The 17793-nt window shown below is 34.7% G+C and overlaps 1 protein-coding gene and 1 long non-coding RNA gene across 2 annotated transcripts; both read right to left on the bottom strand.

Moving 5' to 3' along the window:
- Positions 1–1996: 1996 nt before the first annotated feature.
- On the bottom strand, positions 1997–10383 carry LOC131348919 (uncharacterized). The gene is made up of 8 exons (XR_009204002.1): positions 10271–10383; positions 5564–5709; positions 5324–5380; positions 4839–5156; positions 4452–4546; positions 3073–4312; positions 2686–2773; positions 1997–2107 (listed from the first exon to the last, which is right to left on the bottom strand). It is a non-coding gene; the product is annotated as an uncharacterized LOC131348919 (long non-coding RNA).
- Positions 10384–12163: 1780 nt separating this feature from the next.
- On the bottom strand, positions 12164–14660 carry LOC131349154 (macrophage mannose receptor 1-like). Its single transcript, XM_058384569.1, has 6 exons — positions 14554–14660; positions 14069–14118; positions 13196–13588; positions 12665–13012; positions 12394–12485; positions 12164–12271 (listed from the first exon to the last, which is right to left on the bottom strand). Exons 2-6 carry the CDS (start codon positions 14103–14105, stop codon positions 12164–12166), a joined length of 978 nt encoding a protein of 325 aa, XP_058240552.1. The 5' UTR covers positions 14106–14118; positions 14554–14660.
- Positions 14661–17793: the final 3133 nt, after the last annotated feature.

Here is a 17793-nt window from a genome sequence, read left to right as displayed (position 1 = left end):
GAAGGTTGGACCTCTGTAGTCTCAGAGAACACTCTGCAGAGGCGGTCAGTATTAGCCTCACTAATGCAGGAGTTTCACCTCTCAAAGTAAAAACATTAGGAGGAAAAGAAAGGCTGTAGAGGACAACAGTGCAGTCTGTTCCCAGTTGACCGCAAGCTCCATCATTTTTCCAGCCCTAAAAGAGGAGAGAGAAACAACACTAAAAGGACTTACACTAAATAATAATAAACAACAATAATAATAAATAATAATAAATAATAATAATAATAATAATAAATAATAATAGTCAAACAGTAGTGTTGAATGTTCATGTTGATGGTGTAAGCCCTGTCTAGCTCTGTGTTTTGATTAATATGAGAAGACTTTAATAATCTGACCGGAAGCTGCTGCTTATCCTGTGCTTTCTGTCTTTATCACCGAACAGTAACATTCCCTCACATACTCCCTCAGAGCCACAGGCCCATTTTACAAATCTTATCAAATCTTCTCTGATTGTAAAACATATTTTTCCCACTCTCACACTTCATACTATATATTTAAAGCTTACACATACACAGAGTCTTGCTAGTGAGCAGATTTCTTAAATAAAATATACACATGCATAAAATAAAAAGTAATAGCTGTATCTTCCAATATTTTGGTAACCAGAAACAAATAGTAAAGCAGCAAAAATGTATATGCTTAGCTTATATGTTGATTTTTCTCTTCTGTTAAACTCAAGTTGTAGATTGTTCTAGACTGTAAATCAGTAATGCTGGAGCTGCTCTCCTCATGGGAAATGTAGTGCATTTTCACTTCTGGGTATGTTCTGTTTGTACTGATAAAAGGCCAGCAAAACACTACGACTGTCCAGATAAATATTAAAAGCAAATTATTCAATATAATCAACACTTAGTGCTTTCACACTTCACATGTAAAAATGCCACCTAATATTAAAGTGAGAAATATATGTGAAATAGTGTTTGGTTTCAAATGTGCTATTTGTATATGGAATTGTTTGTTAATACTAGTGAAGCAAGCCATCATTGGGCAAATCAAGAATACATTCAGGAAATAGTTGCATCTGTGTCAGACAACTCCTCTAAAACATTTACATTTATGGCATTTAACAGATGACCTCATCTCTATCAATGAATACATCACCACTGGTTTACTAGGTTACAGACTTGGGATACCATCAGCCTAAAACTCTGTTGAGAAGAATTATAAAACACTTTTTATAAATACATAAAACAAACAGGGAAAATAAGTGCTAGTTTAGGTGTTTAAGGAAGAGGTTTTGACTCTCTGATTTGTCACTGACATTTCATTTGTGCCAGAACAGAAGTGTCTTAATGTACCTACCTCTTATCCTGATTGATGAGGCCCATACAGGTCTGCAACAACATCCTGTTGAAAGATGAGAAAAGGATCAAGTTGTACCAGAATAAAGGAAGGTATGGATAGGGCTAGGAAATGCTAATGATCAGAAACATACCACTTCATCTTATGTGTGCGTGTGTATGGCTGTCATAGCTAGTCCTGCTGGGTCAGTTGCTGGTTCGAAGCAGCTGGATGAAGTGTATAGGGCTAAATAATCTGCTCAGTGACCTATCCACACCAGACCTTTTTCCCTTCAGACTCCCAGAGAGAACTCTCCCAAGTGACTTAACTCACTTATTTCATCCATTTTCTGTGTGCATTCTTTATAAAGCATCTGAGCCCTAGCTTTCTGCTAGACATTTGTATATGAAACTTTTGCCTGATCGTCTTTCTTAACTTTTTGTAACAGGAAGCTTGGGAGTCACAAAAAGTTTACAAAATAAAGATTAAATACATCAAAATACAAATTAAGATTTAAATGATCAAATTAAGTTTCACAATTTTAAGAATTCTGAAACAATTAACCACGGCTCAATTAAAATTACAGAATTATTATGGTTTGTTTTTAGGTTTCAAGCCTTTGTAGCAAATAAGTATCAGAGATTACCATTAAAACATACCTGTAATATAAAAAGTCTAAAGCCTGGTGTTTCTTCAGTAGATGTGATCAAAATCTTCACTGCTTGCACTCGACTCTGTCGAATCTTTTACTACGACATTGTGTATCTTTCAGTTTCTGTTTCACCTGAAGATCAGAATCAGGATTTATTTACTCAGTACCATTCCTGAATAATAACACATTTCTGTAATAACCTTTAAGCTTTCTGCATTTAAACACTACAGGGACTCAGTGTCTCCCACATATGAACACCATAACTGTGTCTATATTTTGTGGTGGCAAGTCTGCACTCTGACTTGAAATAATTAACAAACTACACACGGTAAGAAAGGAATTTTTATTTTTTATTTTTATTTATTTATCCCGCGGCAAAAGGCATCTCGAACACAGTGCAATGAGATTACACAGCGGAGAGGCGAGGCTCTCGTTCATGGGTCCCCCTTATATAGTACTTTTAAGTGCATCCTAAACTGAATGTATACGTGACCAACAGCACGAAACTCTCATAGAATGGTACATCTCACTTCCATAAAAGGAGATATAGCATATAGAAAGACAAGATATACGATGTTCTTGCATTCCACAAGTCGCTCCTGGTACACACACACACACACACACACACAGCAGAGTTCCTAAAGGGTTACTTGTTCATCTATGTTACTTGTTAAAATTCCCACTACAATTTTACTAATGCTGAGACTCACCTGCTCTAAAATAGATGAGCAGGATCTAACACACTGCCATCAGACTTCACCTGCAGTCTCACTACCTGCTGTTCCCTCACTGGTAGATCTGTGGAACACACACACACACACACACACACACACACACACACGCTGTCAGAATAACCAATTAAACAACAAAGTTGTGTAAAATTTTATTAACAAATACTTTTTAGTGATGACTTTTCTAGGTTATCCTGTCCTAAACATTCCTCATGCCCCAGCATCAACTGAACATTAGTTTTTATTAAAGAGAGTTAGTCTGATAAACAAAATCTACATATGAAATTTGACAAATAAATAAAAATAAAAACAAAGTTACTGTTAAATTGACGTTAGCATCAGAAACAAAGACAACAAAACACTTACTGGTGCGACAGAAGAAATAATACATGTAGTAGCAGAGTACATCATTGAAAGTTGTGATACTGAGTGCACAGTCCTCAACTCCGCCATAATTATTGGGTGCTCCCGAAGCCCCTGGTAGGTTGGAAGCGATAGTCCCATCTGACCACCTCCATGTGTCTCTGTAGCAGTAGTGGCTGGTCAATATGGGGGCGGTGTGGTGTCACCCCCTTAAAGCTTGCCAGGGAAGAATACTACTTTAACACATTAACAATAATTTAATATTTTAATAACGAAATAAAATTATTTAGTCATACTATTACACTGTTAGTCAAATTTTCCTGACAGTCACAACAGTTTTGCAGAGTGCTACACCCTGGACCCGCCCACTTTTGCTGTTAGTGAATCAATATTGTTTTTATATATTTGACCTCTAATGATAAAACCATTCTCAACGAGTCTCATTACCGCTCAGCAGATTAGTAGCAAGCGAAATGTCTCCAGATGAAAGAAAATTCAGTTATTTCTTTATAAAAATACCGTTTCATAAGGAGTTCTAATGAAGAAAAGAATCAATGAGCTTGGACCAGGTTGACCCAATCTGCAAATTCAGCAGCAGTCAAGTGATTAGGCAACTTTACAGTGTTTCTGTGTGTGTGTGTGTGTGTGTGTTTTAATGATTACCTTCATTACCTCATTACTGATAATAAACCCCCACTGAACTCAAATTCACTGATTCATAGTAGATTTATTGCATGCTTTAAAAGTTGACTTTTTCTACATTTTATCTTAGCAGTAATTATACATAATCAATTGATAAAACAGTCCTGCATTACTATTGATTTTAAGTTTGTTTCCCCCCAACCCCCACATTTTTTAAGCCCCAGCCACCACAAACACACACACACACACACACACACAGTGTTTATTAACAAGTTCTATTACGTTCTATGTAAAACATATTCTGCTATGACACACTGATACATTAAACCCAGTTATCCAGTATTTTAACATGTTCTCGTCCATCATCATCCATGTCGAGTGGCCATTTGCAGAAAAAGCTGTATGTTAAACATCTATCATAAAAATAACATTTGCTGTTCCTCCTACTGATTTAAAGCTTAAATGTTAACTTTTCTGTCAGTTTGCAATCTTTTTTACATTACAGATCATCGTTCTTCTGGAAAATGTTTTCATCTGGCTGCACCTGCCAGGTCAGTGTGGTGTTCTCCAACATGCCATATTCCTCCAGTTTCTGCTTCATCTGAGGATCAGAATCAGGATTTAACCTTTATAAACCTTTAAGCTTTTAACACTGCAGGAACTCGGTGTCTCCCACATAAACACTCATTAAACATAAACACCATAACTGTGTCTGTGTTTCTACTAATCCTGAGACTCACCTGCTCTAAAATAGACGACTGTACAGCAGGATCTAACACACTGCCATCAGACTTCACCTGCAGTCTCACTATCTGCTGTTCCCTCACTGGTAGAACTGTGGAACAGAATAACCAATTAAACAACATAGTTTTGTAAGAAATTATTAAAATATACTTTAGTCATGACTTGCTATATTTTCTCCACTGTAGTATTTATCAGGAATTTTACCCTTTTTTTCTAGGTTCTGCTGTACTAAATATCAATTATGCCTCAGCACCAGTTAAATGCTAGTTTTCATTTCAACTATTCTACAAATGAAATTTGACAAATAATTTTGAGGGTTTTTTTAAGTTAAGTAACAACTGACTTGATTTTAACATCAGAAACAAAGACAACAAAAGACTCACTGGTGTGACAGAAGAAATAATACATGTTGGTGCAGGGTACATCATTGAACACCACTGCACAGTTCTCAACTCCTCCAGAATTATCGGGTGCTCCGGAAGCCCAGAGTAGGTTTGAAGCAATGGTCCCATCTGACCACTTCCATGTGTCTCTGTAGAGTCCAATCCAGGAATCACCCTGGATGTCCCTCACCTTTAATAGTAAGCTGTTAAGAGAGCTGGGCAAGTCTGTGTGATGTGTTCGACAGTAAGCCAGAGCATCTGTCCAGGTCAAATAAGGACTAGAGATGCCGATGAACCTGGAAGCACCACTGAAATTAGCTGTAAAATGGGGAAAAAAATTTTATTTTAGTTTATTTCTTGGATGTATTTTTAGGAAATGCCAAGACTGCTAAACTTTAATGAAAGTTTAGTTTAAATTAAATAATTAATGCAAAACTGGACATCACAGTAAAACTAAGCAAATCAAAGTCAGGACATTGGCTCACCATTGTAGCATATGAAAGGTCTCAGCTGAGCACAACTTGTATCTAACCAATATCCACCTGAAATCATTAGAAGACATGATTTACTCCCAAAATTAAGTCTAAAGGATACCAATTTTTATAAGTGACATTCTTCAGTGGGAACTCATTTAAAGACCAGCGCCAGCTATTGATATCATCGTAAAATCCAATCCAGGCAGCTGATGTCAGACCTTTGGTTGCTGCTTTGTTCCACAATCTTACCCAATCATCATCAGTTACTACTGTTGCCAGGTCAGTGTACTTCTCCCGGCAGTAACTCTGTGCACTGGACCATGTTGCAGTTGTCTTTATTAGGTGATATTTATGATGGACTGTTCGCACGTGGGACACATCGACTGTGATGAGACCTGTTATTGATATAATCAGAATAATTACACAGGTAGATAATTAAATTAATACATTACTAATAGCTACATTAAAGTAGTCTGTAAATCTCAATCAAATCCTGCAGTTCAGCCTGGTGTCCAGTCCTGTTTTAGTGCACACAACAAATAGAGAAGAATAAATATAACAACTGCACAATTTTCCTTAACTGTGTCTCCTTGTTTGCTTTTCTCACAAATCTTCATTTACTGACAACTTGCTTTTTTGGCAAAAATCAAGTACTTATCCTGTGTGTTATAGTTACTTAAGAAAGCTTACTGAAGACAAAATTCAAATTGTATCTTCATGCCTCTATTCTCTCTAATTAATTCATTCAAACAATACATTCATTGTATATAATTATATTGTATATCATAAATTAATTTTCAGAAATAACAAGTCACAAGTATTTATCAGTATTTGAATTTTTTTCAGTAAGTTCAAATTGTGAGAGCTTAGGAAAATAAAAAAAACAAACAAACATAAAATCTCTAATATACAGTACTGTGAAAAAGTCTTCAGCATCCCTTTTTAAGAACAAACTAAACAAAATGTATTGTAATTTCTTTTTGACATCTACATAATTTATGTAGTTACTCGATTTCCAAACCAGCAAAAATAAAATGTTACAGAAAAATGTCAGTAAAGCAGCACATTAAGTAAGCAATTTTCAGATAAAAAATGTAATAAGGTTTGCTGAAAGTGTGACAGTCAAAGTCTCCAGAAGAACTGTGGCTGGTTTTGCAAGATGCCCAGAAATACTTACCAGCTAATTTTGTATAAAACAAGACAAACTGTACACGCTTATTTTTTTAAGCAAAGGCTCATCAAACCAAATGTAAATGTAAGTATTCCTTTGTATGTGCTTAAGACATAAATATAAATATATAGATATAAATTGTGTTAGGGAATTTGTGTTAAGAAATGCCCAAAATGCCATCTCATGAGTCAAAATATACATAAAAACAGACACTGATTAAGGTAAGCAAAAAAAATTAAAACATTTTGAATTTCTTTAAATAACCCATTACCGCAGTTCTTCCTGCCTTTCCTATTTGATTGACATCTGAAAATATCTATTTATTTATTTCATATTTTACTTAATGATGTATCTAACATTTCATAATGTCCACACCATTTACATGAAAAGAAAGTATTCAGAGACATTTTTTTTCCTTTTTAAAAATGCACGTACATTTTCAGTGCATATATTCACTTGAAATTTGCACACATGTATTTTGAACAGGTCCTGAAAACATGCATTAGGAATGCATTCATAAAGAAAAGGAAGAAAAGGAATCAAACGCCACAAATGAACAAATTTTGAAAGAAATGATTTTGAAATTTCTCTTTGAAAACTGTCTTCATTTCCACAAGATAAAAATGGAACCAATGCTTATAAACAAGGAGTACAAAAATCTACTTGATTCATGTGTGTAGATAAATTGCATACAAGTGAAATATTTAATAAACTTTTTTTAATAAATTTAATTATTTTTTTTAATAAAAAAAAAACAAACAAATACTGATAAAAAATCTTTCTAACATTTTGTTGGATCCATGTGAATTGTTTTACATGACCACAATGATTAATAAACTACAAACACACACACACACACACACACACACACACACACACACAGCCAAGCTTAATTTCAAACCAAAGATGCTGTTATAGTAAGGCAGCCAAGCTGAATAGTTACAAACCCTAAAACATGGCAAAAGTGCTAACTGCTAATTGCTAACTGCGTTTCATTGGCTCTGTACATGTACTCTGCACACACAATGACAATGAAGTTGAATCTAATCTAATTAATTACCGTTTAGCAAATCCACAGAATATTAACGCAGTATTGTTATTCTTAACTATATGCATAGTTAACTATTCTAATTGGTACTATCTGAGTATATGAGTATTAGAATAGTGTAAAACATTTTGGAAAATATTTCTGACCCCCATCGTCACATTTTGGTGAAGAGATTATTAAATGTTGAATGAGTAAAATAATAAAAAAAAATTGAAAATTTGAATGATAAAGAAATTAGTAGCGTATATAAACTATTCATATATTGAATACTGAGTTTATTGAACATTTATCTTTAACTGCTGAAATTAATTAGATATATTCAAAAAAAAAAAAAAACTCATCAGTGAAACAGAAGAGAAGAAAAAGATTCAGCTTCATAATGAAAGGGTAGCTGTGGAGTCACACACAATAAAATGTAGCTTAAATAATGTAATCAAGATTTCCATCATTATACTGATTGCACAGGAAAGAAATTCAGCAGGTTAGAGAAGCAAAAAGTTGTGAGTCTTTTGTACAGAGTAATTAATTTTTAATTAAGTTTAGTCTGATAGTTTATTTCTCTCTGCGATGTTTGCTGTTCATTGTATCCTAAAATGCCATAATTTTCAGCACATAATGATATCTGATTTGTTCACAGTTACATCTGTCCTAATTAAACACTGTACAGTATTACATTACAGTATTACTGACAAAAGCCATGTATATATATATATATATGTACACATAAGATTTACATACGTTATCACACTTCTGAATACTGTATGTAGCATTCAGATACAATGAAATTTACTCTTTAGTGTTTAAAAACTTTAATTTAATGTTTAATAATTCTATAATTCCTTAAAGTTTATTATTTTCTAAAAAATCTAAAATTGCTCCAATAACTAAAGAAAAGATATAATGTTTTAACTTTAGATGTGTCTATTGTGAATTATATAAATTGAATTTGTACTTTTATTATGCTATTACATTTTTAAAAGAATTAAAATGTTATTGTTATTATGTTATGTTATTGCAATTTATGTTTTTAAGTAATGCTAAAAATCAGGGAAAGCACTGAACATTAAAACATACCTGTGTAATGAAGGTCTGAAGGCTGCTGTTCCCTCAGTAGCTCAGTTATAGATCTTCATTGCTGTTACACAACTCTTTGAAAAGCTCATCATTTACTTTACCTGTCTTTTTCTTAAAATGTAAAATTGTACTGTGTGACGCAGAACAATTTCCATCTTGCTTTAACTTTCACATAGACCCCAGAATCCTTATATAAACAAAAGCAAATTCTGACCTATATTCCTCAGAGTTCAGCACAGAAAGGAAGTGAAGGGGTTTATCAGGTTCCTTTAGTGTGGAATAGCCATGTGCCAATAATCAGATCCAACATTCAGCAGGTACAATATTATCATGGCTGCTTTAAATGCTAAAATTATCACAGCCTGTTTTGGTAAATAGGAGGCAGCATTTTGGGGCAGTGAGATAAAATCTAACCCATTGGGAAACCAGAGGAAAAATGTAAAATTGCATCTTAATCATAATGATTTCAAAATGATGGACCTACAAAGGAGCTACAGAGTATTGTATTCATAAAGGAAGGTCTACAATGATGTGTAAAAGGCCAGAAACAGGTCAGGAATAAAATCTTACAATGTTCTTTATATTTGTCATGAAAATGTATTCAGATAGTCCGAATGAGCTTCTTCTGTGTTGGACTTGTATGTAAAACAGCTGTCATGTCATGGGAACAATTATATAAACAAAAACTCCTACTTTACATCAGGAAAGGAAGTGTCTGTGGGGGTTACAGAAAAATAGAAAAAGCAATTTTCTTATATACTTTTGAATATTGCTAGTGATTAAAGCCTGGATAATACAGAGACACTGGCAAGAATGCAGCAGCTCTGTGTTCTGTGTTTTATTTAACTTTAATATCACCTCTGAACAGGTAAGAATCCTACATAAACATGAAATATACTAAGACCTTAAAACTCCTCATGGAGCTGAGCAGTAAATGCAATGATCTAGGTTACATGATGGCCAACATCTCTGTCCCTTACCAGGGTGACATGAGTTTTCAGTAATTCCTTTGATGATCATGTGAATGATGTAATAGTTCAGGATGGAATAAAGTTATAACCCAACAAATGTGTAATACTCAAAAATAAAATTCTGTACATTCAAAGGGAGAAGGATGGACTCCACTGATACAGGCCTGGAGGTATCTACCACAAACTATTTTTTGTAATTCTAGGTATTATAGGTTGAAACCTGGTTTCCTCTATTCCGCTGCAGTACACCTAACAGCGTCCTCCTCATAATAATCACGCAAAAAAGAACTTAAGTAATATTTATTTGAATTCCCTCCATGTCTGAACATTTCTCTTTTCAGCTCAACACCAGTCCTTTGCAGTGTCCATCAATACTGTAAAGCTAGTATATCATAGACACAGAGAAGATGGATGGGTAGATGCTGTTCATATATCTCAAGAATACAAAGACAAAGTTCATAGCAGGAAGGAAGCCCCGTTATAAGAGAAATGATAGAAGGTAACAGGAATATAACCGGAAGTCCTCATAAAACATACGAAAAACCATATAATGTCCCTCCTATAACAAACAACCCACATTATCATTCAACATGTGTGATATAAACAAAAACTTAAATCACAGCAAGCTCATGGTTACAAATACCAGCCCCAAAATACAGTTAATGAACAAAGGAAATAAAGCAATTTCTTACTTTTAGTTTAAACTGTCATTTCACAACAAGGACTTCAGATTTGTTTGACCACAGAATGGAAATCATGCTTCCACTCCCACATGATCTCTTCTTCCACTCCAACAAGCTTTACATATACAGTGGATTAGGTACCCTAGTGCCCCTGGAGGCTAGGAAAATAATTACAAGCCTAGAAATCTCAGCCCAGTAACAGGCTCATGTCTGCTAAAATGTCACATCAAAAACTGTTACTATTCAGTTCCCCCAACGAATTCACCATGATCAGTGAGTTTAAAAAACAAATATCCCCTCAGTTGAACATAACCAGTGGTTTTGTGGAAACAAGACTCAAACACACACTCAATGTGGGTTTATTATCAGTAATGAAGTAATAAAGGTAATCATTAAAACACACACACACACACACACACACACACACACACACACTGGAAAGTTGCCTAATCACAGACTTCCTTTCTTACTGGCTTAATTTCTCAATGAGTTCCTGGTTAAAGTCAGTCATCTGTCACAGCACTGACACATCTTCCTCTAAACACCTTGTGAAAGGGTATTTTTGTAAAGATAGAACAGAATTTTCTTTCATCTCAAGATATTTTGCTTGCTTCCACGTTAATCAGTACCTCTCCGTTTTCTGCGGTAATGAGACTCGGTGAGAATGGGCCAATCACATGAGGCCAAATATATAAAAACAATATCGATTCAGTAACAACAAATGTGGAAGTGTTTGGGACGCAGAGTGCTGCACCCCAAGGAAAGTTGAAACAAGCCAATCAGAGCTCAGCCTCAAGTCACATGCTTTTCAAAACTTTACTGACCGACATACACCCTCGTGCATCCGGCACCCCACATACACACACACACACACACACACACACACACAAACAGACACAATTTTGTTATTAAAAATTATAACTACTGTTAACATTTTAAAGTAGCATATTTCTCCAGCCAACTTTAAGCTGGCAGCGCCCCATCACCCCTCTATTGCCCGGCTGCCACTGATCTAAGGTAAAGAACTGACAGGATTGTTATAATGAAAGGCCATAAACTTTATTATTATAGGTCTGTTGCAATAAACAGAAATCTGAAATATTTAGACAGAAATATAGAACACACTTTTATATCAGTATTTTAGTTCAATGTTAAAAAAACAAACAAACAATCAAACATTCAAAACTGAAGGTGATGTTACAATGACAATAATTTTGAGAAGAGTGGAAAAAAAATGAAAATAGAGAGAAATTGGAGAATAAACAAAACTGTAACATTAAAAAAGGAAAATATTTTAATGTTTTAATAATTCTGCATGTCTCCAGTGCTGAATGTTCCTCATGAAGTTCCTCTCAAGGATTCTTCCTCATACCATCTAAGGTAGTTTTTCCTTGCCATAGTCTCCTCAGGCTTGCTCACTAGGGATGATTTTGTTTAATATCTAGGACTTTCTTATGTTCTGTTAAACTGCTTTGAAACAATGTCCATTGTTAAAAGTGCTATAAAAATAAAACTGAATTGAACTGACTGCTCCACTGTTCAAACTTGTGAAATATAGTGTTTCAAATTGGTGGATCATTGTTTGAGGATCAGTGTTTGATATTTCTGTTCAGTGTGGTCCATAGAAGAACATTAGGAGTTTACAGCTGGGTGGTGTTCAGACAATACAGAGAATCTGGCAAAAAAGCAGTAGTTCTGAAGGACTGATGATGCGTGTGATGATGATGATGATGATGATGATGATGATGATGATGATGATAATGTGTTGTTATAGATAAAAATAAAATGTTGGAGATTAAATTTTGTGGGAAAATAATTATTTCTATTCTATTATAAATAATTTCTTCAACTGAAGGTGAGCATTTAAAGGTTACAGTCTTGTGTTTAGTTTTTCAGTTTTATTTACAGATCATCCTTTTTTTTCTTGTGGAAGATGTTTCCATCTGGCTGCACCCTCCAGGTCACAATGATGTTCTCCATCATCCCATTTTCTTTCAGTTTCTGATTGATCTGAAGAACAGAATTTTGTTAGTCAATACAAAAGATTGGGAATATAGCAAAAAATTAAAACACGTGAGCAGTGACAGCAGGTGTATTGAAATACAAAATTTCAGAAATGTCCTGCAACTCACCTGCTCTAAAATGGACGACTGCACAGCAGGATCAAACACACTGCCATCAGACTTCACCTGCAGTCTCACTGTCTGACTCCTCTTTGGAGAAACTGTGGAATAAACACAAACACACACAAACAGAATAGCAAATAAAAAAAAAACATATGATGGATAAAACTCTTATGATGGTTAAAACTCATCTACTTTTTTTGTATTCAGTTATTTTTACTGAACACTCATCAACCATCCCTCACTTCATAATCTCACATGAAGTTGGATCAGTACTCACTGGTGTGACAGAAATAATAATGCTGGTTGGCGCAATGTTCATCATAAAAGAATCCATTATAAAGCACTGCACAGTTCTCACTGCCCCAATAATTGTCAGGTTGTCCAGGATACCATGGGAGGTTTGAACCCCTGGTCCCATCTGACCACTCCCAATTATCCATGTCTCTGTACAGGCCAATCCAAGAATCACCCTGGATCATCATTAACTGGACTAACAATGCATAATCTGAGCTGTTAAGAGCGCTCGCCAAGTCTGTGTAATATGTTTGACAGTAGGTCCGAGCTTGAGGCCAGGTCAGCAGAGGATTATTGATGCGGATGAACTTGTTGGCATCACCAAATCTAACTGTGAAATACCATCACACACACACACACACACACACACACACCAAAATATGCCATGATATATGTGTTAGATATGTAACACAATCACACTGTACACAGTTAATTTTTTTGAGATCTCAAAGGCACAGTGATAAAACCATCCACGAACCAAAAACACACAAAACAAACCAGAATATTGACTCACCATCATAGCATATGAAGGGTCTTACAAGATTACATGGTACATCATGCCACTGATAAGCTGCAGCTATGATTCCACATGTTTCTTGTGTATAATAATTATCAGGCTGTCCAGGGTACCAGTTTATATAAGTGGAATTCCACAGTGGGATGTCATTTAAGGTCCATCGCCAGGTATAAATATTTTTATAAACTCCAGTCCAGGTGGATGTTTGCAGACCTTTGCTTGTTATTTCTTTCTTCAGTCTTAGCCCATCCGTATCACTTAGGATTGTTGCCAGGTCATCGTACACCACCCTGCAGTAATTCCGTGCATTATACCATGTCTGGGTTGTCATCATTAGGTCATATCTGTGAGGAACTGTTCTCAGGATGGGTACAGTGACTGAAATAAGACCTGTTGGTAACATTACAACACACAAGTAAATTAAATTTAAACATACAAGTAAATTTACATTAGTTACGAATTGATCTGATGACATTGTAATGTACATAATATTCAAATAATAGTTATATTTAATAATATAATGTATTCTTGCAATAACCTCCACAGACACACACATGTATACATGCGCAAACATGGACATTTTAGTCTAGTTGAGTAAAAGTAAATATAAATAAATAAAAATTTCATATCAAAATGAATATTTCTTTTATAACCTGTGAGTTATTACACCAGGCAAAGTCTATAACTGGATCACATAATGACACCAAACAGAACAGGTACAAACAGTAACACTGGCATATGAAGTATTATAGTGATATTAATCACTGTTTACAATCCAAACTGTATTAATAAAATATTTAACACTGAAAACTGGTCATTCATTGAAAATTGGTTATATTGAGTAAAAAGTGTTTATTTAAAGGCTCTCACCAGTGAGACACAGGAGAAAAAAAAGATTCAGCTTCATGACTGATGGCTTGCTGTGGAATCACAAACAAAACAAATTCAAAATAAAGTATAAAAGAACAAACAAAATCATCCTTTCAACATTTTACATTAAAATGATCTGAATAAGATGTATTTTATTATATTGATTAGACAGGAAGAAGAAAAATGTCTTAGAGAAGAAAACCTGTTAGATAATTAAAAAAAAAAACTTAAAAAAAAATAAAATATAGTTTAATTTAGTTTATTTATTTCTCTTTGTAATGTTTGCTCTCAAGCAGATTAATAAAGTCCTAAAGTGTTGCAGTTAAATCACTCTAATTAACATCCAACCCAATGTTTTGACATTCAGAAAATAAAAATATCTATTTACAGCTTTAAATTGTACAGCACTAAACAATGTGGAACACTGCTATAAATACACTTTCTAACACCAATGATAAATATCCAGAATTAAAATTTGTACCTACAGTATAATGTGAAAAATCTGAAGGTTGTAGTTTCTTTCTGAAGCTCAGTTTGAGATCTTCTCTGCTCGCACACAACTCTCTGAAAGGCTTATCTATTTACTTCACCTGTCTTCTTCTTCTTCACATGTGTGACGCAGACTGATTTCCATATTACGTTAACTTTTACTTAGACACCAGACTCCTTATATAAACAAAACCGAATTCTGACACATCATCCTCAGATTTCAGCACAGAAAGGAAGTGAAGGAGTTCATCAGGTCCCTTCAGTGTAGAATAATCATGTGACAATAATCAGATCCAACATTCAGCATGTAGAATATTATCCTGACTGCTTTATAAAATCATCCCTGCCTCTTCTTGGTAACTAGGAGGCAGGATTTTCAGACAGTGAGATAAAATCTAACCCATTGGGAAACCAGAGGAAAAATGTAGAGGCATCTTAATCACAATGATTTCAAAATGATGGATCTACGAAGGAGCTACAGAGTATTGTACTCATAAAGGAAGATCGACATGATGTGTTAAAGCCCAGAAAAAGGTCAGGTCAGGATTCTTACACCTTATACTGTGAGGAAAAGTTCACTGTGACCATTTGAATACATTTACATGGCAAAAAAGTAGCACTGTGTTTGATTAACGAGTAAAACAAACTAAAACTAGAAACTCCTGATTTCCATAAGAAAATGAGTATTATCTCAGTCAAGCTTTCAGTGTCACAGGTCTAAATGTCATAGAAAGGGTCTCATATTACACAGGAAAAAATAAATATTAGAAGAAATCCTTTTGTCAGTGTAAAACTCAACAGATTTAACAGTCAAATAAATCCACAGTGCACTTTGCTTAAAAACAACTATATAAGATTAAAAATGTAAAAATATTCTCCAACATCCTCACTCACACACAATCAAGTGCTAACAGTGTGTATACTGATATCTACATTTCATCTGTTATATTTTATCCCACACTATTTCCATAGTATTGTGTATATCATCCTCGTTCCTGACCTGCAGTCGAGCCCATAATCATCAGCTCCTGACAAAGCTATGTCCAGCAGTCAGAGTGTAAATGCTGGGAATTGGAGTCAGCACTTCTGTAGCTCAGCTAGTCTAGATATTCCTCAGATGTTACTAAGTGTTCTGCTGAATCACTTTTATATAACAGCTTTTTAAATTCTGACCCTTTGCTCTGTTTGCTGCTGCTCATGAGAACAGATGTGTTGATGATGATGTTATTATTTATATCATAAACATTTATACTGAATTAATAGTAGCAGACCATAATGAGCTTAATTATATAATGGCTACAAAATAAGAAGATGAGGTTTATTTTTAAACATCTTCTAAATTATCTACATTTTCTATTTCAATACAGGGTTTATTTTTTATTTGTTTGTTTGTAATGACAGAGGTAAAAGAAAAAAAAAACAGTAAAAGCAAGAATTACATTAAATCTGAAGGTTCAACACACACACACACACACACACACACACACACACACACACACACACATACATACAGAGTTTTTAATAACAGGTACTACTACATTCTATATGAAGAATATTCCACTAGGACACACTGATACATTAAACCCACTTATCCAGTATTTTAACATGTTCTCTTCCATCATCATCATGTCAAGTGATCATTTGCAGGAAAATCTGTATGTTCAAAATTAAACCTCAATCATAAAAATAACATTTGCTGTTGAGGAGACTAATCTAATCCTCCTACTGATTTAAGGTTTAAATGTTATAATTTCTGTCAGCTTGCAGTCTACTTTACATTACAGATCATCTTTGTTTCTCTTCTGGAAGATGTTTCCATCTGGCTGCACCCTCCAGGTCACTGTGGTGTTCTCCAACATGCCATATTCTTCCAGTTTCTGCTTCACCTGAAGAACAGAATCAGGATTTATTTACTCAATACCATTCCTGAATAATAACACATTTCTGTAATAACCTTTAAGCTTTCAACACTTAACACTGCAGGAACTCGGTGTCTCCCACATAAATACTCATTAAACATAAACACCATAACTGTGTCTGTGTTTCTACTAATCCTGAGACTCACCTGCTCTAAAATAGACGACTGTACAGCAGGATCTAACACACTGCCATCAGACTTCACCTGCAGTCTCACTATCTGCTGTTCCCTCACTGGTAGAACTGTGGAACGCACACACACACACACACACACACACACACACATAGAGAGAGAGAGAGAGAGAGAGAATTAACAACTGAACAAAATAGCTATGTAAAAAATACATTATATTCATGACTTGCTGTATTTTCTCCAATGTTTAATATAAACAGGGCTAAAGTTGTAAATGGTGGATAATAAAATTAGTAAAATATAATCTTTTTAAGTTAGGTTTAAATTAAGTTACCACCTACGTCCTGATTTTAGCATCAGAAATGAAGAGAACAAAAGACTCACTAGTGTGACAGAAGAAATAGTACATGTTGTTGCAGGCTACATCATTGAGCAGTCCTGTACCCACTGCACAGTTCTCAATTCCTCCAGAATTATCAGGTTGTCCAGAACCCCATGGGATGTTTGAAGTGATGGTCTGATCTGACCATTTCCAGCTATTCATGTCTTTGTACAATCCAATGTAGGCAGCTGATGTCAGACCTTTGCTTGCTGCTTCATTCTGCAATCTTACCCAATCTTCACTAGTTACAACAGTTGCCAGGTCAGTGTACATCTCCCTGCAGTAACTCTGTGCACTGGACCATGTTGTGGGTGTCATTTTTAGGTAATATTTATGATGAACTGTTTGCACTTTGGTTACATCAGCAAGACCTGTTATTACACAGGTAATAATTACACAGATAATTACATATAGACATTACTAATAGCTACATTAAAGTAGTCTGTAAATCTTAATAAAATCCTGCAGTTCGGCCTGCTGTCCAATCCTGTTTTAGCGCACACAACAAATAAAAAACGTAACAAGTGCTTTTGTTTTCTTTGTTTGTTTTTTTGTTTTTTTTTTAGGGAAAAGTGAAGTACTTATCCCATGTGCTTAGAGTTATCTAAGAACTCTTTGCTCATAAATATTCAAGTATATTTTCTTTCTTTGTTTTGTTTTTTAATCATGATTATTAATACTCAATCTAGCGAATGATCTGAGCTATTCCTCATTCATGTTTAACCAAAGAGTGTTGGGCAGCAGCACAAATAAATTGCAGCATGCTATTTTCTCCAAACTTCCGCAACAATTCCTCTGACTGAT

Source organism: Hemibagrus wyckioides, linkage group LG29, assembly GCF_019097595.1.
Source record: "Hemibagrus wyckioides isolate EC202008001 linkage group LG29, SWU_Hwy_1.0, whole genome shotgun sequence".
Lineage (NCBI taxonomy): Eukaryota > Metazoa > Chordata > Actinopteri > Siluriformes > Bagridae > Hemibagrus > Hemibagrus wyckioides.
Note: the sequence above shows the minus strand (reverse complement) of the source record. Positions and strands in the feature narration are given on the sequence as shown.